This window comes from Myxocyprinus asiaticus, chromosome 19 (genome assembly GCF_019703515.2).
Source record: "Myxocyprinus asiaticus isolate MX2 ecotype Aquarium Trade chromosome 19, UBuf_Myxa_2, whole genome shotgun sequence".
NCBI lineage: Eukaryota > Metazoa > Chordata > Actinopteri > Cypriniformes > Catostomidae > Myxocyprinus > Myxocyprinus asiaticus.
The window spans coordinates 37,736,512-37,764,217 of NC_059362.1; the positions used below are offsets into that span (position 1 = coordinate 37,736,512).

Here is a 27,706-nt window from a genome sequence, read left to right on the forward strand (position 1 = left end):
AATGCTAGGTTTTATTATAAGCTCGTCCTCTGCACTCTTAATATTCTAATGTTTGAAATCTCCCAGGTATACATACTTTTTATGAGCTGTATACAGCCCTACAACTTCCAAACTTTGGTTTCAATAAGAAACTATTTGCATTGTAAGCAGACTCTTTATGGTAGTTTTGTTGCTCTTTGAAACCATTCTTTAGTCTTTTTTTTTTTTTTTGATGATGGGAAGTCATTTTCTGGTCAAACGTTTTTATTTCCCTATGCATTTTTGATGCAAGACAACCTCAAAGCACTATTTATTAGTTGATTTATTAACTTATTCTGACTAGCTATTCGGGTGTTCTATGGGATATTTGAGACTAGTAGATTGTGTACACATACCATAGGCCAGGTAGACTATGACATTTTGCTGTAGGACAGAGATTGCAACATTTTTATTGTCTCAAAATACATCTAGTTACAAAAGCAGCTGCAGTTACAACACATTTGGAGAATAATCTCCCTACCATTTCTATTTGTAGAGCACTAAGAACCTAATATAGTTAAAAGTGAATCTCTGGAATGTCAAAATGCACATTATAACAATGTGTTATTTGAAGATGGCTGCATTTTTTAATGCACAACAGAGAACAAGATAACAATCATGTTACATCAAGGAGAACAATGAATGAGATATGTGGTAGTAAAACTGTTGATGCTAAAGTCTGCTAGACCAAAAATTAATTGTGAGCAGGACCTCTGTGAAAGGCCTGCTATTCTAGATTGTTGCATTAATGCAGTACACACACATGTATTTTGAGATGAAAACAAAAACAAAGTTATCCACACCCCACTGTGGTTGCTGTAGTAAATCTGCACGAATTTAGTCAAATAATGAAAATGAAATATATTGAAGTCAATTCAGAATAGAATCAAGTCTGGATACTGCATCCAAAATCGTACCTGCTCGAACTTTATAGAGTACACAGAACAAACTATTCAACTAATGTTTTTCCAGGCAAAATATTTCCCCTTTCTATTTAATACCCAAAACTAAACTGTCATGGGTGACCTCATCTACCCAGCACAGTGGCCAGCAGTGCCATCCGAATATACATCCCATTCTCTGCTTGCCGGAAATAAGCAGCTCGAGGATCCGTGTCCACCTCAGCACTGAAAAACAAGTTTGTGTTCAGCATTTAAGTTGTAATTTGCTATAGCTTGCTTTATACGCAAGCCCACATATGTATATGTAAGGATCCTGTGCTTGACCAAAGCATAATGGGACCCGACAACTTTGGGGTTTGAGTCACCCCCCCCTCTATAATTTCATGTTTCCATCAGGTTCATGTTTGTAATTAATTAAAAAAAATATATATCATTACACATAAATACTATCACTATTATAAATATTACAAATACTGGACCTCTAATATATTGGTTATAGACCAGAGTCAAAAATATCAAACCTGATCTCATTGACTCTGGGTAGAGGATGCATAACCACCATCTTCCTTTTGGCTCCCCTCATGATATGGGGGGTTAGAATGAACTCTCCGAAACACTGGAAAGGGACAATGTATTACATTATTTTTCTGTGCAGTTTAAGAAGATCAAAAGCTGATACAATGATCTCACAATCATGACTCACTGCTTTGTACTCTTCTTCAGAGGCAAATCGTTCTTTCTGTATCCTCGTCATATATAGGACGTCAGTGTCTGGGAGGGCCTCTTCAATGCTGTTAAACTCTTCCTATGGACACAGTTGGAGAAGTTCAGACACAATTCATGAAAAATTCAAGCAATGAGGGATAAATTAAATGCACGTAGTTAGCGATCCACTCCTCAATTCATACTCTTGACTGCAGACACACCTGTTTTATCCCTTTGGAGGCCACAAAGTCGATGATCTCGGCAGGCATGCTGAGGTTCTTTGGGGCCACGAAGCGCAAAGTTATCCTGTACTGAGTGAGTAGTCTGGCCAAAGAATGCACAGTGCGGCCATGTTTCAGATCGCCTACCATGGTAATCTGAGATTAATGGTAAAAAATAAAATATAAATTCAGCAATTAAAGCTGAATACAGCAACTCACAAATCATAGTTCCAAATTTAAGCTGAGGTCTGAAGCGGAACAGATCAAGACATACCAATACTGAGCTGTGCTAATACAGTATTACTCACAGTCATGCCGTTGACTGTTCCCAGTTCCTCTCGGATGGTAAAGATGTCCAGAAGAGCCTGAGTGGGATGTTCTCCGACTCCATCTCCAGCATTGATTACGGGTCGCCGACAATGCCTTGCTGCACTCTACAAACCAGAGGCATTTTGTAGCATACAATTTGTAATCACTTAATTAATGCACTTTTAAAATCACACAAAACACTATTATTTTACTGGAAATGAATCACATCCTTATCTTCTGGAAGTTAAAAAGGAGAGTTCACCCAAAAAAACAAAAACAACATCATTTACTCATCCTCATGCCAATCGCAGATGTGTAGGACTTTTTCTTCTACAGAACACAAAGATTTTTCGAAGAATTTCTCCGCTCTGCAGGTCCATACAATGCAAGTGAATGGTAATCAGCCCTTTAAAGCACCAAAAAAAAAAAAAAATAGACAATCATAGAAAAAGTGATCCAGTGGTTAATGTCTTAAGCAAAACGATCACTTTGGTAGATAAACAGATGAATATTCAAGTCCTTTTCACTATAATCGTTTACTTCCGGTCACTCTCCGATGCGCATCCACTAGGGGACTCCCTGACGCAAGCGCGTTGGCATGTTCACGCGAGAACTACGAGATACAACCAAAAGTGCGGCTCGATTTGTTTACAATAGAACGCTGTTCACAAGCTTCATTGGTTTTAGCTTTCGTTTGAACATGCCAGCACACTTACTGGTGCTCATGGGCGCACTTTGAAGAGAAACCGGAAGTAAACAATTCTAGTGAAAACACTTAAATATTGACCCGTTTCTCACCCAAAGTGATCGACTCGCTTTAGCAGACATTAATTTAACCACTGGAATCGTATGGATTACTTTTACTATGAATGTCTGTGATTTTTGGAGCTTTAAATTGCTGATCACCATCCACTTGCATTGTATGGACCTACAGAGCTCAGATATTCTTCTAAAATCTTTGAGTTCTGCTGAAGAAAGAAAGTCATACACATCTGGGATGGCATGAGGATGAGTAAATGAGAGAATTTATATTTTTGGGTGAACTATCCCTTTAATAAATTAAACCGAATAATCAGCCAGAAGCAAATGTAGTGGAATGGGGCTTGATTTAACCCATCAGCATTTGACTGGATTGTGAAAAACAGGCTATGATATTGTCTGCATGACATGTGACATGACTCACCTCTACAGCTCCAGGTGTGGGGTGGCGCAGAACTATGACATCAGCGTAGCCACTCATGGTGTGAACAGAGTCAGCCAAAGACTCACCCTTCTGTGTGGAGGATGTAGACTCGCTGAAATGCACCACTGTGCCTCCCAGACGCTGCATGGCTGCAGTGAATGAGCTACTGGTGCGAGTGCTCACCTCATAGAACATAGATGCCATGACTTTACCCTAGTAGAAGATGAGGATTGAATTATATGCCATTTTGACAAATGATATAGTTTCATATTAAATAATCATTTAGGTGGAATCTATTAGACTTTTTACTTAACATTTTTATTATCTGTGACAGTTGTAGTTTTCAAAAGTTTCAAAAATGCATTTAGGCTACCATTTCTGCTTTATTTTTTAAAATGGCTAGCTGCATTGACCTAACCACAGTAATGATGAGCCATTAATGGTTTTACCTGTGCTTATTACATTATACTGTATACATAAGTGCAAGTACATAAAGGGCTTTCAAGTCTAGACCTCCAAGACTTCTGGACAAATTATGGATGTATTTGTTCCTGTATAGGTTTCATTCAAATGAGGTTTGATTTTAGAAAAAAAAAAAAAAAAAAAAACTGGCCTTGTTTGCCTTCTGACATAGCTAAAGATGACTTAAATCATAAAGAGCCTGATGAAAGAAACTATCTGTTAAGCAGTAGGAAACAAACAGTCTGAACTCAGTATAGTAGTCTACTCATGAGTACAGCCAGAATATTATAACTCCTCTAGAAATAGGGTTTTAATTAAGGTGCCATGGTAAAATCAAACTACACTTAAAAAAAAAAAAAAAAAAAAAAAAAAAAATACATCTGGAATTTAAAAGGTTCAGATGCTAGATGAAAAAAACAGTACTTTTCCAATGCAACCAATCTAATGCTCAACGACCATTGGGATAACCCTGAGATAAAGTCTGCTAATTTTTCTATGTGGATAATGAGAATTAGTAACTTACTGCTAAATTAATTAATCCATGATTAAAATCAATCAGTGGAGAATTTCTGCTAATCGCCAGGGTACCTTTAAAATGTCTAAGGGTCTTTCTTTCTGCACACTGAGACGAAGATTATGTGCCACATTGAACAGGTGAGACATCTAAAAGCCCAAAAAAAGAAAGTGTTTGATTATTTGCGAGACAAAATCAACTTTCACAACTTTTAAACAGAAATACAAATGGTTTTATTTCTGGTATTGAAATAAAATGTGGATAAATAACGTGGCATTACCTGTTCTTTGCTGAACTGCCGTACTGACAGTACATGCTGGCCCACTAGTGGGTGCAGCAGCGGGGAGGTCTGGGGATGGGGCATGATCTGTCCAGCCTGAGGTGACAGGATCCTGCCCAGTGGAGGAGGGTACATATATGCCTCCGCTAGGGGAGCCAATTCTGATAATGGAAGTAGTACAATCATCACAATCAGCACACAATACATCACTGCCATGAATGAGTACATCCTATTTTACACCAATATATGGGACACAAGTTAACTGGGATCACCCTGAATCAGAAGACACGGCATGTGAACAAAACATGGTTAGTGGAGAAACAGACAAAGATATTTTGATCCCACTGTTGGGAAACAGACATGCCGACACAACAGACAGATTTGCAGAGTACATCGAATGTTTGTTCGAGTATTAATAAGTCATTCAACCACTCACTGGTTGGCACCTATTGGTGTAATGCAACCTATTGACAGAAAGGGTCACTCACTGAAGAAAAAAAAAAAAAAAAAAGGAAAACCTTTTTGGTGAATACAAGATTGGGTCACTAGGTTGTCACATTGGAAAGTTAATTCTCGTGCCATTGGCTCATCATTAACAACCAAGACAGACCCTTTCAAAAAAATACCATGGCACTACCATGTTTTTGGACATGGTAACATAGTAATACCATGTTTGTTTGTTTTGTTTTAGACCCTACCAAGATCATATACAGGTACTATGGTATTCTTTGAAGTACTAAATTGCGGGATACAGTATTTTGCATGTAGCGTGCTGTTGTAAATTGCACATCATAAAAGGTATCATATAGCTAAAGAAAATTTAGATACAGTGCAGAGTATATAAACTACTGTAGAAAGTGCAGGAGCAGCATGTTGGTATGCCATTTTTATCTGAAAGGAATATTCCAGGTTCAATACAAGTTAAGCTCAATTGACATCATTTGTGGCATAATGTAGATTACCACAAAAAAAATAATTTCAATTCGTCCTTTTCTTAAAAAAATAAATAAAATAAAGTTACAGGGAGGCACTTACAATGGAAGTGAATGGGGACAATTTTTGGAGGCAGAAATGTGAAGCTTATAATTTTATAAAAGCACTAATTCTTCTGTTAAAACTTGTGTATTATTTGAGCTGTAAAGATGTTTAAATTATAATTTTGTCATTTTAGAGTTTGTTGACATTACATCGTCATGGCAATGAAGTTGTAAATTTGGCTATAACTTTACAAAGTCAAGGTTAGAAAGTTATTTTATCACACTAAAATAATGTTAACACGCATATTGTTTATGCCTCGTGACTATTCTTTTGAAACAGTGAGTATTTTAACGTTTACAGATTGGTCCCCATTCACTTCCATTGTAAGTTCCTCACTGTATCCCAGATTTCACCTTTTTTTTTTTAAAGACTAAATTTATTTTTGTGGTAATCAATATTATGCCACAAATGCTGTCAAATGGAGCTTAACTTGTATTGAACACAGAATATTCCTTAAAAAAAATAAAATAAATAAATATCAGTATCTCTCTCAAAGCCATGTCTGCTACGCTGCTACAGGTACACCGCACCCATTGAAGCTCTGCTATGGGTTACGGGGAATACAGACTAACCCTAGGAATTTCTAATCACCTTATAACAACTACAAACCTGCATCATACAGTGGTCCTGATGGTATCTCTGCCATGGCACAAAGTTTGAAGAAATCAATTAGTAATAGCATACTCACAGCTATTAGAATATTTAGCAATTTTATAATTTCAAGATTTTACATTTGTATAAAGTGGAATTGTAGTCTGGATAACTATTTATTGCATGCCAGTTTCCATTTATGCCCCATTAAATATCAAACACTTTGATTTATATAGTCTGGTTTGTATTGTCGCAGCAGCTTGCATGCATCCATATTAATATATTTTTGTTGAATGTATTGTTTTGGTTTTGTTTCCCTAGTTAATTATAAACATCCGAAAGATGAAACAATAGATGTGAATTTAAATGTACAGAAATGCATGATTCATTCGTTCCAGTATTCAGTTGAATCATTAGCAAGCCCAGATAGAATCTGACTTAAGCTATTTGCATTTTCTGTGCCAATTTTGGGGAAAATCTGTGGAATGGATTTAAATATTGTAAAATTTTATAAATAATTGATATTATTGGTAGCGGAAAGAATGTTCAAATTAACCAAAACAAGTGAACATGCAAGAGATGATTGTGCACATCAAATACGAGTCTGATCATTAGATATACAGTAGATACAGTTTATACAGAACACATCACCCATTGCCTTTAGGGATTTTACGGTGGATCTTAGAAACCTGTATACAAAAACGTAACCCTTGCTTGAGATATGATAATCTTAAAGCAGAAAATGGTTAAGCTAAACCATTTGCAACTCACACAAACCAAAAACACAACTAATGCTAGCAAAAACAAGCACTGTCCAACTAAAGTGCTATCTGAATTTCAGAGTAGTGGTTCATTTGGCACCTGGAGGCAGACCGGGATCAGACGAGTGGTGGATACGAGGTGGGAGAATGAAGCGTCCGTCCCCAGCGGACCGGCGTGGGCTTGGGGCGTGGCTACGGACCAAATCAGCAGGTGCTGCCTGACGGAGGCTCTCGGGAGTCTGTGCCTCATTAAAATGCTGTAAATGGCAATGCTAATCAATACATTAGAGCGAGAGATAAACAAGTTCAGGGCTTATTATTATGTGGTATCTGTTAGTCCGTTACCTTAGGAGCATCCTTTAATGCCTCAGGGGATCCTGACCATGACTTCACATCTTGACCATAACCTGGAGGTACAAACACCTTAAGAGAAAAAAAATTAAAAATAATTAAAACAGAAATGTATGTTGGAGCCATGGCCTAGCAGTTGGAGTATATGCTCCAGAAACATTGAGTTTGGGAGCTCATGGGGAGATGCAGGTTTGATTCTTCCCAAACCGGGGAGGAAGTATTATCAAGCTTTTGGTCTGTGTTCACCCAAAACCAATCATATCACTTTCGAAGACTTGGATTAAACTACATGATTTGTACCGGTTCCCTTTATGTCCTTTTTGGAGCTTGGAAGCGTCAATGGGGTCCAAATTTCATTGAATTAATATATTCACATCATATCTCCAAAATATCTTTGTTATCTGCAAAGTGGCATCCCCCCAAAAAACAGAGAAATTCGTGTAATAATTTGGATTTAAGAGAAAGAGAAACCATTAAACAGATGAGTATTACTGTACCTGCCCATCAATGTATGCCACTTCTCCTCTCAACACCACCCTCATGACTTTTCCTTTCACTTTCATGCCCTCAAAAGGTGTCCACTTTGACTTGGTGAACTGCATGTGCTTTGGAATTGTCCATTCTTGCTCCAAATCCACCTAGAAAATGTTGTGTTCAAAGCATTGTTCAAATTCAAACCAACATTCTTAAAAATGTATAGATGACCATGTACAGCAATGTGCTTTTTAACTTTTGCAGCACTGAAATACCTCCACATAAGTGTCCTCTTGAGGAGGAAGAGAGAATATTCTACTGGGGTTCTCGTAGAGTCTTTTGATGATGTCATCAATGGTTAAGCGTCCATCGCTGACTGCTGTGAGTAGCAGAGGCAGCATGGTCTCCAGGCCTGGATAACCTGGAGGTGGTTTCTCCGAGTTCTTCTCCTCTAATGAATGAGGAGCTGCAAATTCACAAAAGAATGCCAAATAAGGCCAATAAGACTAGCTCAAGTCGGCTTAATCACTTGCTATACAGGAGTAAATTTGTCGACAAGAGAGTCATTATATTATATTGAAATTGTCACATGGTCAAGTATAAAAAAAAAAAAAAAAGGATTCACAGCAGAAAATGAACCCATTATTACCATGGTCTGTAGCAAAACAGTCAATGATATCTAGATTCTCCCACAATGCCTCCATGTCCTCGCGTGTACCCAGCATGGGCCGTACTTGTGCCTTGCCTTCCCCAATGGTGGGCACATTATCTTCACACAGGAAGAGATGGTGAGGAGCCACTTCACATGTCACCTGGATCCCCTGTTGTTTAGCAGCTCGGATGATCTGAATCTGAAAGCAAAGCATGATGATTGTTAAAAATTACAGGAACTTGTAAATGCAAAAAACAAACAAACATTTTATTTTCAAGATGATGGACACCACTAGCTAAATGAAACATGCAACATGAGGTGATGTGACTAACGTAACGCCATATGATGAAGTAGTTCAATTGTGGAATAGTGCCTATTGTTTCATTTACAATTTAAAAAATAAAATAGGCAGTATACAGTATACACTGCACAGTATTCATTAAGATACAGTAATATTCCATTCTAGAGATCAACCAATAATCGGTTTTACAGATGTTTTTCCCAATATTTACACTTTGATCATCGGTTTTACAACATCGAATAACTGGCACCATCTGGTGGGTATCAAAGCGCCTAAGTGCCAAAAGGCACCATTCCTCTACTGTGCGTTCAACAGAAAACAGCACTGTTTACATGTAAACTAACTTAAAGGTAACTTAATGTTATTTTGTTCACCGTATGCAGTCAGAGCTTTTAACAAAATCCACCTGTGGAAAACTCCTGACATTATTTTAACATACACTGTAAAATTTACTTAGTTTTCTATATTAATTATCATCCACATAATTACTCAGAAAGATAGATGCAGCGTTTTGACTAAGCCTACCAGACAGAGAAATTTGCTGGGAATAATTACCATTAGTGCAACAAATGTGTGTCTAAAATTGCTTTTGTGTCGTGTGAGAAGTCAAGCGCCGATGTGTGATGTGCATGAATGCATTTTGCTGCTGGACTAAGGATAAGCAGTCACAGAAAAGGAGGTGACAGAATTTCACCAAATCTGTAGTGAGCAACATTGCAAACTTTCTAATACACACTGCCCTTTCAATGTTTCTCCAAAATAAAAGCTCCAGGTGAAAGTGAAATAGGACAAAAATATATTAGTTTTTTTTCTCCCCAATTTGGAATGCCCAATTCCCGATGCACTCCAAGTCCTTGTGGTGGCATAGTGACTCGCCTCAATCCGGGTGGCGGAGGGCATATCGCAGTTGCCTCCGCGTCCGAGACTGTCAATCAGCGCATCTCATCACGTGGCTCGTGGAGCGCGTTACCGCGGAGACACAGCGCGTGTGGAGGTTTCACACCATTCTCCGCAGTATCCACACACACACACCTCATCACGCACCCCACCGAGAGCAAACCACATTATAGAGACCATGAGGAGGTTACCCCATGTGACTCTACCCTCCCTAGCAACCGGGCCAATTTGGTTGCTTAGGAGACCTGGCTGGAGTCACTCAGCACACCCTGGATTCAAACTCACGACTCCAGGGGTGGTAGTCAGCGTCTTTACTCGCTGCACTACCCAGGCCCCGACAAAAATATATTATTGTTCAGAAAAGCCATTTTGAAAACAAGGTTTATTTTTGCAATTTCATTTGGTGGAACAGAAATAAATAGCTTAAAATCCAGCCGTTGGACTAAAAACCATATACCAAATCCTATGCATTCATACCTCTTCTTTCTTGGCAACATGGCAGATATGAACAGATCTCTGATACAGTTGTGCCACCATCAAGATCGCAGCCACCGTCTGTTTCTCCGCATGTGCCACAATGGGCAGGTGCTTTGGCCACTTTTCAAAGTGCTGCATTGAAATAGAACATGGTTTGTTGTCACAAATGTGGTACAACTGAACTGAGATATTTAAATATCCATTTTAAAGGGAATTAGAAAATGTTCCTTACCTCCATCCATTGAGAAACATTGTCCATTTTTAAAGTGGAGAAGGTTTCATTTAAGTACATCTTCAGGCCAGCAGTAGAGCTTGCAACGGATGGTAGACGAGTGGCATTTTCCGATGATGCTCCCACAAAGAGAGCATAATCACAGCGGCACCCAGCCTTGGCAAGCTACGCCAGTTCATGGGGAAAAGCAAGAGATATCAAGTTCAAATAAAAAGGACATCAACTTCTATCCCTTTTTTCATTCTTATAACCATAACAATCTGTACTTTGTGTTGATGTTACCTTCTGAGCCATTGCGAGGGAGCTGGGGTCAATGATAGCAGGGTTGGTGTTGGGCATGACACACACCATGGTGATTCCTCCAGCCAGGGCGGCAGCTGTGCCCGAGGAGAAGTCCTCTTTATGGGTGGCACCAGGCTCCCGAAGGTGCACATGGACATCAATCAGACCTTTAGAAGTAGAAAATGTACAAAGCATATCATACATCTGTTTGTGACAAAGAAATAAATCAGAAGGATGCACGTCACTAAAACATTAGCAGAGCGTAGTATTTAAAATAGATGGGGCGGTACTGACCAGGCAAACGGATGAGTTTCTGTGAGGTCATGCAATCAACATGTGTCTTTACAGGAGGAGCCTGACCAATCAGCCTCAGTGCCTGTCAACCCAACATACATTTCAATCAGGTTATTAAAATGCAGCAGAGCTACAGAATGTATAAACCCCTCAGGTCCACCAAGGATTTAATCTACATTAGAGGATAATGGCTATATCAGTGTATTAAAGCAAAGTCCATTCTCATATAAACAAAGAAAAGAATGAAAGTCTTCACTAACAAATTACCTGAACAAAAAGCTTGGTGCACTTAATATCAGTGATGAGAGGCACAGAGAAGTCGATGGCCATTCGGCGTGTACGGTAACCTTTGGTCATAAAAGAGGACAAGCGTCTTCCACCAGAATTCCTCATGGACAGATTGATGACCAAGTCAAAGTGGTTTTCCTCTAGATAGTCCATGATGTTTCTTTGTTTGTCTTTATTAGGACAGTCACTCTCCTCTTCAAAAGGCCAGTCCACTGCCATCACCTGCTCAGAGACAAATGAACAAGTAGAAACAATAAAATGGCAAACTTTCATCAGGTAGCTCAAATCTTAGAAGTTAAATAAATGATCAGATGGGTCTTAATAGCCTTAAAACCAGGTGAGTTGACTTGTTGTCTACTGCCTACATAGGCAGCTACCTTCTAAGTCAGCATTATGACTAAAATGGTACCTCATAAGCAGTGTTGGGTCAGTTACTTAAAAATAATAATCAACTACAAATTACTGCTTATTTCTCTAAACGGAATAAATTTTATCAATACTTTTCGGATGTACCTTGACTCCATGTTCAGTGTAGAAGTCAGCAGTGCCAAGACTGGCATACAAGTTATAACCCAAACTCTCCAAAGTCTGAACTGTGGACAGAAGCTCAGTCTTATTCTGAAAAGAAATGAGCCACAAGACTATTTTGATGTATAAATGTTTTCCTTTACAATCAAAAATATCTTAATGTTTTATTGGTTATATCTTTATACCTTGTAGGCACCAATGGAGAGGAGAATATTCTCTTTAGGGATTTTGAAGCCAGTGCTGAGCATGGCCTTCAGATAGGCTTCATATCTGTTCTCCCCAAAGCAGGCCACCTCTCCAGTGCTGGTCATCTCAACACCTAGAACAACATCTGCTCCAGCCAGCCGTGAGAAGGAGAACTGAGGAACCTAACGGTGAAACAGTGTAGACATTAAAAAAAACATCGAGTTGCATCCAGGGTTTTGGGGAGTAAATTAAACTCAGCTGATACCTTTATAAGGAACTGCAAAATAATACATGGTTAAAGTTGAACTGTAAGAATGGTAGTCTATCCCTTGCTGATGTAGTTGTGACAGGAGCAATTCACATCAAGACATACAAACAACCTACTAATCACATCTAACTTCTTAAATTTTAGTGGAAAATTAACCCTCAGAAGTTCTAGGATGTCTTAAAGGAATATTCTGGGTTCAAAACAAGTTAAGCTCAAATCGACAGCATTTGTGGAATAATATTGATTACAACAAAAATGTATTTTGACTCACCCCTCCTTTTCTTTAAAAAAAAAGCAAAAATCTGGGCACTTACAATGGAATTGAATCCATAAACATTAAAATAATTAACGGTAATGCTATCGATTGAGCTTTACTCATATTAAACCAGGAATATTCCTTAAAGTTTTTTCCTCAGAAACTTAATGTGGCAACATATGTGGAATATTCCTCACATTATTCACATTTTCTTAACAAGTGCAGTTTTACCAAGGGATGGAGCTTGTGTTCATATACACATTTTCAATAAAAACAATACAAAATATTCTCAATCCCCTTGCCATTGGCAGTGTGGCAAAACTCATTTTGAACAGTTTAGGTTTTCTAATAAAAATTATATAAAAAGACAATAAAAGGTTAGAAATTGTGAAGTTTGTTACCTTAACTCCAACAATTCCAGTTCCCTTCATCAACCCAACAGTCTCAACTTCCTCCCCCATTATGACTCTTGTTGCGAGGGCAACAAGATCGACACCAAGTGTTTTGGACACATAAGGGAAGGAGCGCGAAACGCGTACGTTGCATTCGATTACCTTCAGCTGGTCATCCTGATGACAAAGTAACGGGATTTCGTTTCAGCAGCAAATATTGTAAAACATTCTCATCTCAACTAAACCAAAGTCCCTTTCAAGGCAAGTACAGCTCCTATCAATTTGAATTGGGAAAGACCGAAATCTCCAAAATGGTTGGTCAATATTACGATCAAACACCACATTGAAATCAGCAGTAAAATCTGACAACAATTGTATAATAAATTGTGCTTCTTTACCTCAGATCACGCTAAAAACCCCCTGCTATTTTTCAAGCTGGTTAAGCTAATTTGCATGCACTTTTTCGAGTTGACTGACTGGTGATGTCTGTATCTAAAAGGTGATTGCCTCATATCTGTAAGACGGGACTTCCTTTTCTACTATTATTGTGTTCCAATAAAGTGCTCCATCTCATGCTAAATAGCTGCTGACTAAACTCACCTTGGCGATGAGCTGCAGGTTGAAGGGGCCGGTAACCTGAAGCTCCTGACCAATCGCATGGACAATCATCTTAATGCGCTCCATGGTCTTCTGGTTGATGTCCTGAGGTGGGGTCACCAGTGTGGCATCTCCAGAATGCACCCCTGCGTTCTCCACATGCTCTGAAACAGCTATGGCGATGACTACTCCATCACAGGCCACGGCATCCACATCTATCTCCTACCACCAAACAATACATGTCAAAAAAATATTTACTTCGGTGGGGTGGGGGGTGCTTGTCTGTGTAAAAAAGGTCTTCTGGTTGGTTGCCAGGGCATTGCCATGTGGTTGCTATGGTCTTCTGGGTGGTTGCTCGGGTGTTTACACACCAAAGTGAGCAATAGTAAGTGATGCTTGCCTTGGCATAAGAATGGGTGAACAAGTTTATCCTCATTTTTAATTTACAAGCAAACGTTCACATTATGACTACAGCACAGTGTTGCAATTTTTCATTTTGTGCCAACTTCAGTAACTAATATTTAGAGGTAGAGTTGTGTAACCCTGCAATTAAAGGCTTCTCGGTATATACACCTGCATTTTTTAGCTGTTAACTCAAACTGCCTGGGGGAGAAAGCTGTTTTAACAGGTAGAGGTACCTTTGCCTCCTGAATGAATTTGGAGATGACAACAGGATGTTCCTTCGACACAGCCACAGCACTGCTCAAGAACTTCTCCAGGTCACTGTCGGAGTAGGCAACGTTCATAGCAACTCCACTGAGAACATATGATGGCCTCACCAGGCAGGGATAACCCACCGTCTCACAGAATCCCATGGCAGACTACAACAGAAACAAGTCAAGAATCATTCAGCTAAAGTTGTCTACCTGCTGGGTTTGTTCAAGGCAAATAAATTAGCCTGGTTGGATACCTCAGTATCAGACAGCTCTTTCCATCTGGGCTGGCTGATTCCTATGGTATCCAGCATTCTGGAGAATTTGAAGCGGTTCTCAGCAGAGTCAATGCACTCAGGCGAGGTTCCCAGAATTCTGCACTGTTGACGATGAAGGGACATGGCGATGTTGTTGGGCAGCTGTCCACCCATGGACAGAATCACTCCCTCTGGGTTCTCCATCTCATAAATGTCCATCACAACCTAGTTTTAAAAAGGCACACAAAGAGCATTAATGAAGACTGAAGAACAAGATTTCATCAACACAACTGTGACAAATGAATTTATAAGGGATAATGTACAGTCAGCCACTCGCTATCGTAAAATAACTCCCAACAGTGTGATTAGGACTCTGATGGGAGATAATCTTAAAGAGGTTTATTTTATGATAGTGACCAGCTGACTGTACATTATCCTGCTTATTACATAGCTAGTAACTAACTAAATAAAAAAGGCATTAAATATCTACATTATTTGAGTTGAAATTATTTTATTATGCATGAAGATAATATGGGACACATGAAACTAGCACAATTATTTAGAAAATCAGTTGCATGGGATAATGGTCAATTATACAATTTAGCTTTAAACAAATTTTACTGCAGAATTCTGTAACTGACCAACCAGAATCAATCAGGTAATAAGTTGAGTGATGATTAAACTAAAATTCAACCTATATTATTAACATCATGGCTTTTGGTCATTTCAATGACAAATACAGATAAAAAAAAAAATTAAAAAAAATAAAAAAAAATATCGATATAAAAACAAGTCACATGTCTGTCTAGGTATAATTCCTTACCTCAAAGGAGATTTCATCGAAGTAGAGTCTATCGCACATGTCATAATCTGTGCTGACAGTTTCTGGGTTATAGTTCACCATAATTGTTTTTAATCCCATCTATGGAGAGAACGGATTACAAACACACACTGAAAACAGGTCACAAAATAATTGTTCATATTTTAATATTTGACACAAGTCACTGTTTTTTTCTAAAATAGCGTAAAAGTACCAACACATTTTCCTCTAAGTGCTGATAGCTCACCTTCCTCAGCTCCATAATACATCCAACAGCACACCAATCAAACTCCACACTGCTTCCAATGCGGTAAACCCCAGAGCCAATCACCATGACATGGGGCTGCTCGAAGACTATGTCGCTTTCTGAGCCATTATAGGTCAGGTACAGGTAGTTAGTGCAAGCGGGCCACTCTGCAGCCACTGTGTCAATCTGTTTGACCACAGGAAGGATCTTCCAGTCACGTCTTAACTTCCTTACAGCCAGCTCAGTGCTACAGGAGGGGACACAGGAAATGTGTTTTATAAAACATTAGTTACTATTCAGTGTTGGATATCAAGGCACAATATTTGCCCCCAGGGCATGTATATGGGCATATTTTTTCTAGCCATATAAAAACAGTTTGCCATCCATTTCTGTTAAATATTTAACTGAAAAAATTATCAATCAGAACAATTATGTCAGTCACCTATAAAATGAACATCATCTGCATATACAAAAGTGGCTATAAATAATCAAAGACAACACAATAAACACGCTGCTAGGCTACATTTTAAACAAGTGGCCGGACACTATGTTAGATTATACAGCTGTCTACCACCACCATAAATTACTATTAATTTAGATTTCTGTTCAAAGTCAGTGTTTTCAGAGACGGTTTATAGTATTGTATATTAGCGAACATTCAACCAAGTGAATGGCGACCAGATTTTCAAGTTCCGAAAAAAAAAACAAAGGCAGCATAAAAGTAATCCATAAAACTCCAGTGGTTTAATCATGTATTCGGAAGCAGTTTTGGGTGAGAACAGACCAAAATGTAACCCCTTTTTCACTGTACATCTTTTTATCAGCAGTCTCCTTGGTGATCATGATTTCAAGCTCGATTACACTTCCTAGTGCTTGATGCATGCGCAGAACGCTAGATGGCGCTAGGAAGTTCAATCGAGCTTGAAATCATGATTGCCAAGGAGACTGCTGATAAAAAGATGTACAGTGAAAAAGGGGTTACATTTTGGTCTGACATGGATTAAACCACTGGAGTTATATGGATTACCTTCATACTGTCTTTATGTCCTTTTCGGAGCTTGAAAATGTGGTCACCATTCACTTGCATTGTGTGGACAAACAGACATCATGTCTCCATAAATATCTTTGTGTTCCGCGTAAGAAAGTCATACAAGTTTGAGATGACATACAGGCGAGTAAATGATAGAATTATTATTTTTGTGTGAACTATACATTTAAACGGAATGTTCCAGGTTCAATACAAGTTAAGCTTAAATCGACATCATTTGTGGAATGTTCATTAACACAAACAATAAAAATAAATAAAAAAATAAATAAATAAATAAAAAACCCACACACAAATGGAAGTGAATGGGGCCAGTCCATAAACATCAAAATACACATTTAAAAAAGTATAGCCACAAGACATAATTACATATGTTAACTTCATTTTAGTGAGATAAAATTACTTGCTTACCTTAAGTTAAATTGAATATTTCAACTCTGCTTTCATGACAACACAACGCTAGTAAATCCTGTAATCCCGGTAAGAGATTTTATCACAAAAATCATGTAGAACACGTTAACACAACGTTTTTGTCTTGTGGCTATTCTTTTGAAAAAGTGTGTATTTTAAAGTTTATAGACTGGCCCCATTCACTTCTATTTTAAGAGCCTTTCTGTACCCACGATTTTATTAAATCAAATCGGTGGTTTTCTGTTGTGTAAGAGCACCGACAGTTTGCATTGTTACCTTTGCACAGCTTGGGCAATCTGTTTGTCAGAGAAGCCCAGCTGCTTGGCTTTCCTCATCACCTCAGGTGGCATGGCACTCTCGTCTAGATTATACGTCTCCAGAAGCTTCTCATGGTCTGTGATGTTCTTCATCTTGTGCAGAAACCAGTGGTCTATTTTGGTCAGCTCATAAAGCAGCTCGACAGTGTAGCCAGCATGAAGGGCAGCTGCCAGAACAAAGATGCGCTTGTCTGTGGGCGTCTGTAACTCCTAAGAAACCAGACAAAACATTTCACATCTGTTTGAATTCAACATCACTTGTTTGTAGTATGCACCTGCCTGTTGAAAAAACTGCATTTAATATGAGTGTAAGATTAAAGATTTCAGATTTCACTACAAACCTCCTCAGATGCTGGTTTGATGGTATGGTCAAAACCTACGCAGTTCTCATCCACCATTCTTAAAGCTTTCTGGAAGGCCTCTTCGAAGCTGCGACCGATGGCCATTACTTCACCTATTGAGTTGGAGGAGAGTACCGAATGAGGTAAAATTATGAACAGAAACATGTCTAGCACAGAAAGGGTCCATGTTTTTTGTTTTGTTTGCTGAAGACAAGGCATTAGCAATCAATTTTACTTCCATAATGTGATGCATTTCTGAACATTTAAAAAATAAATAAAGTTGGACATGATTGGATCGTTACAAGTGGGCTTTCCATACCAGAAGGGATTTGTATCAAGCAAGCTAATTGGGTTAATTTAATTTGTTTATTTAAATGTAGCTGGTGACATGTTTGAGATTTCTGATAGGAAGCTCACCAACGCTTTTCATGGAACTGCCGATTTTAGTGCTGACTCTGAGGAACTTGCTCAAATCCCAACGTGGAACTTTCACCACACAGTAATCCAGACTGGGCTCAAAGTTGGCTGTTGTGGAATTAGTCACAGAATTCCTGGAAAACAGCAACTTGTAAGCAACGCTGCAAAACAGTGCTCAAGTGAATTACACTCTTAGTGAATTAAAGAAACTCACTTGAGGACAGGCAGAGGGATTCCCAAGCCGAGTTTGGCTGCCACATAGGCTAGTGGGTAACCTGTGGCCTTACTGGCCAATGCTGAGCTGCGTGAGAGCCGGGCATTCACTTCAATGATGTAGTACTGTCAGACAGACACAAAGCATGAGATTATTGACCATCGCTCAAGTATATTTATACCTGGATGAATTAAATGATTGAATTACCTGCTCAGACTCTGGATTTAGTGCATATTGAATGTTGCACTCTCCCACAATGCCCAAATGTCGAACAACTTTGATGGCAGTGTTTCTCAACATATTGTATTCATAGTCATTCAGTGTCTGGCTAGGGGCCACCACTATAGACTCCCCAGTGTGGATTCCAAGAGGATCTATATTCTCCATGTTACAAACCTAGATAAAATACAAGAAAAGTGTGAACTTTAATCATGGGTTCCACCTATTGACCAATTAATTTCCATGAATTTTCAGTGGTTTATAATTATCGGATAATGTTTTTAAAATTATTTTAAAGCCTGCACTGCACACAGCTTCTAGTGATGACATTACAGCTGACTGGATATTATTTTGGAGATGAGTATAACTAGAAAAATTATATCAAGATAATGACTTAAATTTGCCTGGTATTTCCAAGTTTTCCATGATCACGGGAACCCTGAATTAAAAAATGAAAACAACTACTTTTAAAAATAAATAAATAAATAATAATAAAAAAAAAATATATCAATTGCCAACTACTCTTGTAGACTACAATTTTACATATCACTACTATTGTAATCCTAAATCAATTAATTTAAGAGGAGACCATCAAAATAAAAGGGAATTCACAGCTCTAGGCATTTCATACCGTAACACAGTTGTCATAGGCGTCCCGCACCACTTCATACTCTATTTCCTTCCAACCTTTAAGTGATTTATCAACCAAGACTTGTGATGTGTGTGCAAAGGCCTGGGTGACCAATGTAACCATATGCTCTCTATTGTTGGCAAAGCCTGAACCCAGTCCACCTAGTGCAAAAGCAGAACGGACCAGCACAGGATAGCCAAGTCTTTCAGCAGCAGCCACTGCCTATAGAAACCAAACATAAACATTAATTTGGAACAAGCATATAATAGGCAACCAATGTCCTTTTTCTGTATAGTTGAAAGTGGAAACAATCTGTTGTTGTGACATGTACCACATGATGAGGAGCTAACCTGTTCTACAGACACGGCAGCCTCACTGGGGGCAACGTGCTCATTGATTTCCTCCATCTTCTCCACAAAGATCTTACGGTCTTCAGTCATCTCTATGGAGGACACAGGGGTTCCAAGCACACGCACTTTGTACTTTTCCAGCACTCCCTGTTTAGTGAGCTCCACACCACAGTTCAGGGCCGTCTGACCTCCAAATGTGAGCAAGACCCCATCTGGACGCTCGTTATTGATCACCTGTTTGACAGACAGCAGGATGAATGTCTGACATCAGCTATATTTCACACTCTATTTGGTTTAAACAAATTAATACAAACCAACATAACTTTCAAGTCATAAGCTGAGCTACATAATTTATATATTAACTGCATTTCATTCACCTAAGGCTGTCAATAGAACAAAGCCTAGTAAAGTCACTAATTTCATGAAGGAGAGAATAGCCTTCTATTACCTGTGTGACATATTCTGGTGTGATCGGGAGGAAGTAGACTTTGTCTGCCAGACCCTTTGAGGTTTGCACTGTGGCAATGTTTGGGTTGATGAGAACGGTTTGGATGTTCTCTTCTTTAAGAGCCTTTATTGCCTGGAATAAATAAATCCATGACAAAAACATTTAACAGAAGAGCATCTTTCAGATGTTTCCTGAAATAAGGTACTCCAATAGCCTTTGCTTTGACAGTCACCTGAGATCCAGAATAATCAAATTCTCCAGCCTGTCCAATGGAGAGCCCTCCAGAACCTAGAATTAGAACTTTACGAGGCCTTACAAACTCTTCTGGCTTGGGAGACCCAGGAAAAGTAAGATGCTCAGTCAGTCTTTGCTTAACTGTAAAATTGATTGAAGTTCATTATTAATTAGTCATCTAAATAGAATTAGAGTAACATTTAAGAACATTGTTTGTAGCAGATAAAAAAGTTTGTAAAGTTTACAAGGAATTGTTAGCTCTTTTCACAGGGTTTCTGCAGGTTCGAAGGAATGAAATTTAAGACTTTAAGGCCAAATAAAATAAATATTTAAGACCACTTTCGCAATAATAATAAAAAAAAAATAAAAAAAAACACATTAAATCATTCATTAGCTGGTAAATACAAAACCAGACTACTTTGATGTCTCTGGACATGTTTTTATATTTTATTGTGCATTTATGGGTTTCCTTTTTTTAAATAAGTTAATACAACATTAAATCTCTAAATGAATTCATTAAGAATGCATGTAGCCTATATTGTGACCCTTCTCTTTAGTCACTTGTTTTCCAGCAAGATGTGATGCAATAGACCAATGCTTTGGCAATGTCACAGCTTATGTCAAACAAGTGGTGGTAAAAAACATGCGTAAAAATAAACTTATCGGATTACGTTGTTGAAAAATGATTCAGAGGACTCTCGTTGACTGCTGTGGCTTCAAGCCATCAACAGAGCTGACTGGACTGAGAAGACCATTTCAACTCACAACTTCACAGCAAAAATGTATAACATGGTTACATGCTTGTTATTAACTCATTTATTATAGTAATTGTATCACTACGAATATGTTTGTATTTATGAAGGTTGTGTGTCATACTTTTGTTTAATCATGTAATCTGTCAAATCTAACACAACAGTCAGCAGTCTTTCTGCCACCACTTACTGTGCATGCGCTGACATTTTTGTAAACATGAGGATTGGACCTTATTCACAGTAGCGCCATGTTTGATTTTTAATGGGAATGGAAATGAAGCTGTGAGAGATAGTCTTACCATCTCTTCAATGGCACGCACGGTATAAATCTGTAAAAAGCTCCAATATCCCCATCTGATTTTCCACAACTCATGTTCTCTGGAGTTTGTTTACTGAGTGTCCTTGAAAATATATTTTTCCAATGTTTTGTCTGCGGAACGATCCAAAAACACTTCAAACTGCAGTACAGCCCATTGAAGAGACTGACAACGAGTCTATGAGGGATAGATGTACATTCTCGTCAAAAATTTAATATGGCGCTTCTGTGAATAAGGTCTAGCATGTGCTGAATAACATTTATATATTTTTTCTTGGCAGATACCTTTAACAAATACTTTAACAGGTAGTTAAATGGCAGTTCATTTTAAAATGAGATTTCTGTCATCACTGCTCACCCTTCAGACTGTATGAATTTTTCTGCCATGGAACAAAAGATGTTAATCAAAACACTTTCTCTGTCCCCATTCACTGTCACCGCATCTTGTTTTTCATTCAATGTAAGTGAATGGTGACTGAAACGCCCTAATATCTCCTTTTGATATCCACTGAAATATGAAAGTCATACAGGTTTGCAACAGCATGAAAGTACAAGATAACAATTTTCATTTTTGTGTGAAATATCTCAAGTAAAATAGTCAAAACTCATCAGTTACCTTAAAATGGCCATTTAAAGTTGACAATATATATTGAAAATGTTAACAGATTAAATTATGAAAGAACTGTGCTGCATAATTAGTTATGTATACTGAAAACATATATACTAAATATTAAATATAAATAACATATTTACATAGTATGTATATTATTAATATTATAATTTTACATAATTATTTATTGTTTTGTATATTATTATTAAAAAAAATTTTAATTGACATTCAGATGGCAGAGAAAATACCTGTACATGTCAGATGGAGCTCAAGAGAGGTGGAGATGAGATATAACAGGTGTAACTCTGCAGCTGAGTAGTTCTGTTAGCTTTACAATTCTTGTCAAAGGTGATGTAAAATTAGAAAGCGGCAAGATTTGAAAGGCATCAAAAGACCGCTCCAACCTCACGCATTTGCAAATTGTAACGTTGACAGCTTTGTCGACTATAAACAGGAGCAACAGTGTTAGCGCATCGCTCGCTTACAGAGACGCAAAATAACACCATTTGCATTTCTGATTAACGGGTTTATGAAGGTTTATACATGTGTAACATAGTAAATTCAGTAAAAATGCGCTTCCCTGTGTGCACTCACATTAAACTCAAGCATCAGCTGCTAAATGACGGATGCAAGAGAGAGATGATTTTGACTCACGCAGATTCTGCTGTTTTATGCGTCTCCTCTATTCACACACCAAAATTTAAGACCTCAGCAAACGAAATGTAAGACTTCTTGTAATTATAGATATTTAAGACTTTTTATGGCCTTAAATTTTAATAAGTAAATTTAAGACTTTAAGGACCCGCGGAAACCCTGTTTTCACTGTCTTTTATGGTAGCTTGACAGGTACATCCTTAAACGGTATGAGCCATAACAAAATCTCACCTGATTTTCCAGCTTTGCCCTCTTTAACATCTCTAACAGTGTCCAAAAAGACATCAAAGAGACTGACGAGGTCTGTGGGGCCAGCCATGTGCTCAGGATGGAACTGTACACTAAAAATGTGAATACAGACACAAATTCCAAGATTCTGATTCACAAATGTTCAATGGTTAGTAAAGGAATCAATAAAATGGTCTCAAATTGTTTATACCCATGGGTATTGGGTTTTTGTTTGTACAGAAGCCAAACAAATGAAAAACAAGGACCAACCTGAATAGTGGTTTGTGATTATGCACAATGCCCTCGCTGGTTTGGTCATTGGCATTGGTGAAGAGCACATCCCAGTCTTTTGGGAGAGTTTGGTGATCCACAGCAAATCCATGATTCTGAGAGGTGATGAAACAGCGATTGGTTCCTTTATGAATGCATGGCTGGTTATGACCACGGTTACCATACCTGAAACACACAAGCACAATCAATCTGGTTCACAAGATTTGCAATGATTCTTTACTGAATAAAATTCTTTAGACACAAACATTCTCTAGGTCATGTCCTGATGGAACCCGCTGACTGTACACTTCTAAAGTAAGGGTTGTAGACTGGCATCTCATTTGGCCTTGAGCACCAGCAAACAAAGCATCTATCCCAGGACTCTTACAAAAACACAGAGTAATGCAGTGGCTCTTGATAAGACTGCTGAGCTCAGCACAAACTAAATTTCACACCAGGCTGCTCCTTCATGAAAACTGGAATGGGATGGAAAGGCCAAGGAACCATCTTATTGTTCTTCTCAAATCCCAATAATCCACCAACCATAACATGAGGCTGTTTAGTTTAGCTACACTGCAAAAACTCCTACTCTTACTCAGTGTCTTTGTCATGTAGTTTCATCCTTAAAACAAGATACACTTTCCTTAGAAACAAAATTGCACAAGATAAAGACTTATTTTCAGAAAAACATCTTGAATAAGTGCTTTTGTCATGTTCCACTGATAAAACTCCATTAACCAGTAAGGCTCTTCAGTAGTCAGTAGTAAAGGGAATAGAAGAATGTACTGCTTACTTCATTTTGTATGTCTTTGCACCAATGACCAGAGACAGTAGTTGATGACCCAGGCAAATTCCAAAGACAGGTTTGGGGTTCTCCACACATGCCACCTTCTGAATATTCTCTATGGTCTCTTTACAGTACTCAGGATTGCCAGGGCCATTACTGATGAATAGTCCATCAAAATCTAGAGAAACACAGAGGAATATCAACATTTCCAAATGAGTACATTAAGAGTCTGCACTAGTCTTCTAGAGTAAATATGCAATGCTAATTTTCCAATAAAACATTAGGAATCAAACATTTTAGAGTATAATTTGAACTCTTAGAATATATAAACACATTGTTCAGTTATGAACAACAGGTCTTGGCTCACCATTGCTATCCAGGGGATAATCCCAGGGGACCACAGTGACCATGGCCCCTCTCTGGCACAGACAGCGGATCTGGTTGTACTTGATGCCACAGTCTATAGCAGTGATTCTTACAGTACCCTCTGGATTAAAGACTCTTGGTTCCTATTGAAGCAAATAAAACAAAATATTTGAATCTATTACACAACCATAATGTCAGACAAAGGAAATACAATAACTTATAAAGCTTGAGACCTACCATCACGGAAATTTCTTTAACAAGGTTTCTGCCATCTGGATTCTCAAATGGAATGTTGGTGGCTGAAGTTCCTTCCACCACAAGTTTTCCCAGCATAGTTCCCTTTTCTCTGATCTTTTTGGTCAAGCGGCGAGTGTCAACTCCTGATTTCAGAGGATTTGGGGTCGTTTCAGATTACCAGAATTTCTCGAAACAAACTAATAATCCAATTAATTCTGCATATATGCACTTGCACCCAACTAACCTTCTAGTCCTGGGATGCACTGCTCTTGGAGCCACTGATCCAGAGATTTGGCAGAGCTCCAGTGACTGGGATTCTCAGAGACCTCCCCAACAATGAGCGCAGCAGCATGGATTCGGGAAGATTCAAACCACTAGAGGACCACAGAGAGGAATGGTGTTTACAAGTGACCAAAATAGATGTTTATGTGTATTAAAAGAACGATGTAATATTAAAAAGGCTTCATGGACATATAAAGACAACTTTAACACCTTGCTGAGTCCAAACTCTCCATCTTCATCTTCTGGAACACCATAGTTGCCAATAAGAGGGTATGTCAGAGTTAGAATTTGGCACTTGTATGAAGGATCAGTGAGAGCTTCTGGATAACCCACCATTCCTGTCTGGAAAACTTGAACACAAAGTATGACATTATTTGACTTTTGGCTGGAGTCAGGATGGCAATTGCCTGAAAATATCCATATCTATATGAATATTAAGCATGAAATTGATAAGGAAAACAAAGGTCAGAGGTCCTATCTTCCAGAAAAGAAAGTGGAAGTATAAGAATTATGTAGTGACCAACAAATGTTAAATCAAAACTCATTTTAGATTCTTCATACTTAAGTATCAACCCTTTGTCTAGATTACAGCTCTGCACACTCTGGGCAAACAGACTTACTGGGGTATCCATCTGGAATGCTTTATAAACCATGTGGAAGGTGTTCCCATGGATGCTTGAAACTTGTTGGCTGCTTTTCCTCCACAATCTAGTTCTATTTATATTCTTTAAAATGTAAAGTAATTTTAGTCAAGTCTGCAAACATTTAACTTTTGCAAAAACAAAAACAAAAATAAAGCCCAAAACCTCTCTAAAAACCAGCCAACCATCTCAGGCTTCTTTTCAAAAATATATCTCTGCCAAGCATGAGGGATAAATTGCTCTAAGAAACTTTTGAAAGCATGTCACACATATCGGAGGCAGTGGAGTGGACACTACAGTAGGGATGGGCGGATCGATACTTGGATACAAGAATATCGATCCTCACATAAAAATATCAATTCTTAAGTTTTTTTTTTTTAAACAAGTGATATTATGTAGATTACATGAATATTAATGCATTTCATAAGCTTTGTTGTGGAAAAATAATAATATGAGCGAATTGTTGCATGGCACCGGAACTATTTTTTCTTCTGCTCATCTTGACGCCCAGAAATGCTTAAATACACTAGCAGTCACAGACACCCTTTCAGTAAAAGTGCTCATTCAAAGAGGGAGCAGTGCTTTCCTGAGGTAATGACAGAAAAACACACCTAGATGTGACATGTATTATAATGGGCTTGTTTGACAATTTCTACAGGTTTATTTAAATTCAGAGTTGTTAAAACATTGATAATGATCTCTAATCCTCCTCTTTAATAAATGATACCCTAATGAAAACTTACTATGGATTTACTATAATAATATTGTATTAACCATGGCTAGTAACCACGACTGTAGTAACCATGTTTTTGTTTTTTTGTATTTTTTGTTGTTGTTTTTTATTTCACTTTTTGGCAGTAACCAAGGTTTTGATACAACTTACTATGGATTTACTGTAATAATATTGTATTAACCATGACTAGTAACCACGACTGTAGTAAAGTTTTTTTTTTCTCTCTCTCTCTCTCTCTTTCTGGCAGTAACCAAAGTTTTTGATACAATTGACCATGGTGTTACTACAGCATTACTGTAGTATCCATGGTAACTTAGTTTTATTCATAGTAACCATATAATAATACCTGTGGTTAATTTTGAGGTTTTATGTGTGGCTTATACAAACTAATTTTTAAAAAGGTAAACAAAGCAGCCTAATAATTTTCTGTTTAGGCCCATACATATATGAGAGATTTAAGTATTAATGTTACTAATTTTATCCAAAGAATTCTTAAAAATAAAAATGTAATAGAGGTATCGGTATTGGTATCGATATCGGCGATATTGGCCTAAAAGTACTCGGTATCGAGTCGAAAAGAAAATAAGTGGTATCGCCCATCCCTACAGTGTTCACTTTTGAATATTTAGAGCGAAATGAGTGTGCAACTTCCTGCGACGTCGCCGTTACACATAGTCACGGTTTCCGGTTACAGGTGAGGGGAAGTGTCGCAAAATAGCAGCCAGTAGCAGACTAGCAATAAAATACGCACTATGGACGTAACAGTGACACACATTTCATTTGAATCCAGAGAAGGGACTTAACTTACCAACTTCACCAGACACTGAAGTAACGGCACCGAACAGACGGCCTTTAAACTCCGTCCCATCCTCCAAAATTAAAGATGCCGTTTTCACCACCATGTTCAAATCTTAGTACTACTAAACGAGAAAACTGAGAATCCCTCGTGGCGTGTGTCGCCGGAGATGCCACGTGAGAACCGCGCTGCTCTGGGTGATTCTCAATCGAAATAAAGCAACATACGATCTCAGATGTCGGTGTGTAGGAAAAAGACCATGCTGTCCTGATGTTAGAGAAGTTTCCTGGCCAATAGCTTTGTTTTTAGCAGGATTAAAAAGTCAAACGAATGTAGATCTACAGAGAGAGCTCCACGCTCTGCTCCATTCACAGCAGCGTGGAGACTTGCTGGAGAAGCTCAGTTGGTTTTATACGAGCGTTTCCGAAAGTACGGCGCGTCATCACGTCAAAAGGAGGGGGGTAATCTAAAGTCTGTGCCTGTGTCTCGTTTGGAAGGATGCGTCCTCCGGAGGTCGCATTTGTCGGCCGTCATCAAGGCTGTCTCGTTTCTGAGCGAGCAGGACACTTCGAATGCGACCTTCTTTTACAGGAATTCGGAGGATGCATGAGGTGTATCCTTCGTGGGCACTCACAACCCACAATTCTTTGCTTCAACGGAAATGTCTAAAAAAAATGACGCCAATTTGCCCGTAAGTGTATTGTTCAAACGCAAGGAATATTAATTCACAAGTTGAAGTACCTCTGTAGATGGGTGCAGAGTATATAATATGTAAAATGATATTAATATATAATTAGACTAAAAGTACACCTGTAAAATCTATTTTCTTTTCTCTTTACATCATTATAACACTCCTAAAATGTACCTCATGCATTCCCTTCAAGAGGGACTTCTCACTCAAAGCGCTTGCGCTTGTTAAAGAGTGGCGTGCTGTCATAGCAACCATGTTACGTTCCGTTTCCGTTCGTCCT

The 27,706-nt window shown here is 38.3% G+C and overlaps 1 protein-coding gene across 2 annotated transcripts; it reads right to left on the bottom strand.

Annotated features, from left to right (window-relative positions):
* Positions 1-90: 90 nt before the first annotated feature.
* On the bottom strand, positions 91-27,329 carry LOC127410052 (CAD protein-like). 2 transcript variants are annotated; one of them, XM_051645065.1, is made up of 43 exons: positions 26,748-27,322; positions 24,776-24,915; positions 24,528-24,657; positions 24,284-24,426; positions 24,048-24,189; positions 23,687-23,858; positions 22,894-23,079; positions 22,627-22,736; positions 20,062-20,204; positions 19,830-19,961; positions 19,382-19,615; positions 19,032-19,253; positions 18,389-18,577; positions 18,182-18,306; positions 17,968-18,101; positions 17,551-17,663; positions 17,169-17,419; positions 15,437-15,683; positions 15,193-15,291; positions 14,370-14,594; positions 14,098-14,280; positions 13,463-13,681; positions 12,872-13,039; positions 11,946-12,128; positions 11,746-11,850; positions 11,212-11,454; positions 10,945-11,026; positions 10,651-10,817; positions 10,369-10,533; positions 10,137-10,268; positions 8,459-8,660; positions 8,085-8,275; positions 7,833-7,973; positions 7,330-7,407; positions 7,085-7,241; positions 4,595-4,755; positions 4,389-4,463; positions 3,339-3,551; positions 2,155-2,280; positions 1,847-2,002; positions 1,624-1,725; positions 1,442-1,536; positions 91-1,145 (listed from the first exon to the last, which is right to left on the bottom strand). In XM_051645065.1, the coding sequence occupies exons 1-43, from the start codon at positions 26,839-26,841 to the stop codon at positions 1,046-1,048; spliced, it is 6,675 nt and encodes a 2,224-aa protein (XP_051501025.1). In that variant the 5' UTR covers positions 26,842-27,322; the 3' UTR covers positions 91-1,045. The 2 variants fall into 2 exon arrangements, with proteins under 2 accessions (XP_051501025.1, XP_051501026.1); XM_051645066.1 differs by lacking the exons at positions 91-1,145; positions 1,442-1,536; positions 1,624-1,725; ... (3 more) ...; positions 4,389-4,463; positions 4,595-4,755 and adding an exon at positions 4,785-6,271 and having other exon boundaries at positions 26,748-27,329.
* Between the last annotated feature and the right edge of the window lie 377 nt (positions 27,330-27,706).

Excerpts from the sequence above, each read along its gene's own strand:
- LOC127410052 (XM_051645065.1), bottom strand. The coding sequence starts at position 26,841 with ATGGTGGTGAAAACGGCATCTTTAATTTTGGAGGATGGGACGGAGTTT. Across the intron at positions 11,851-11,945 it reads TCTCCATTGGTGCCTACAAG|AATAAGACTGAGCTTCTGTC; the intron begins GTATAAAGATAT and ends ATTTCTTTTCAG. Across the intron at positions 10,534-10,650 it reads CCCTCGCAATGGCTCAGAAG|CTTGCCAAGGCTGGGTGCCG; the intron begins GTAACATCAACA and ends GAACTGGCGTAG.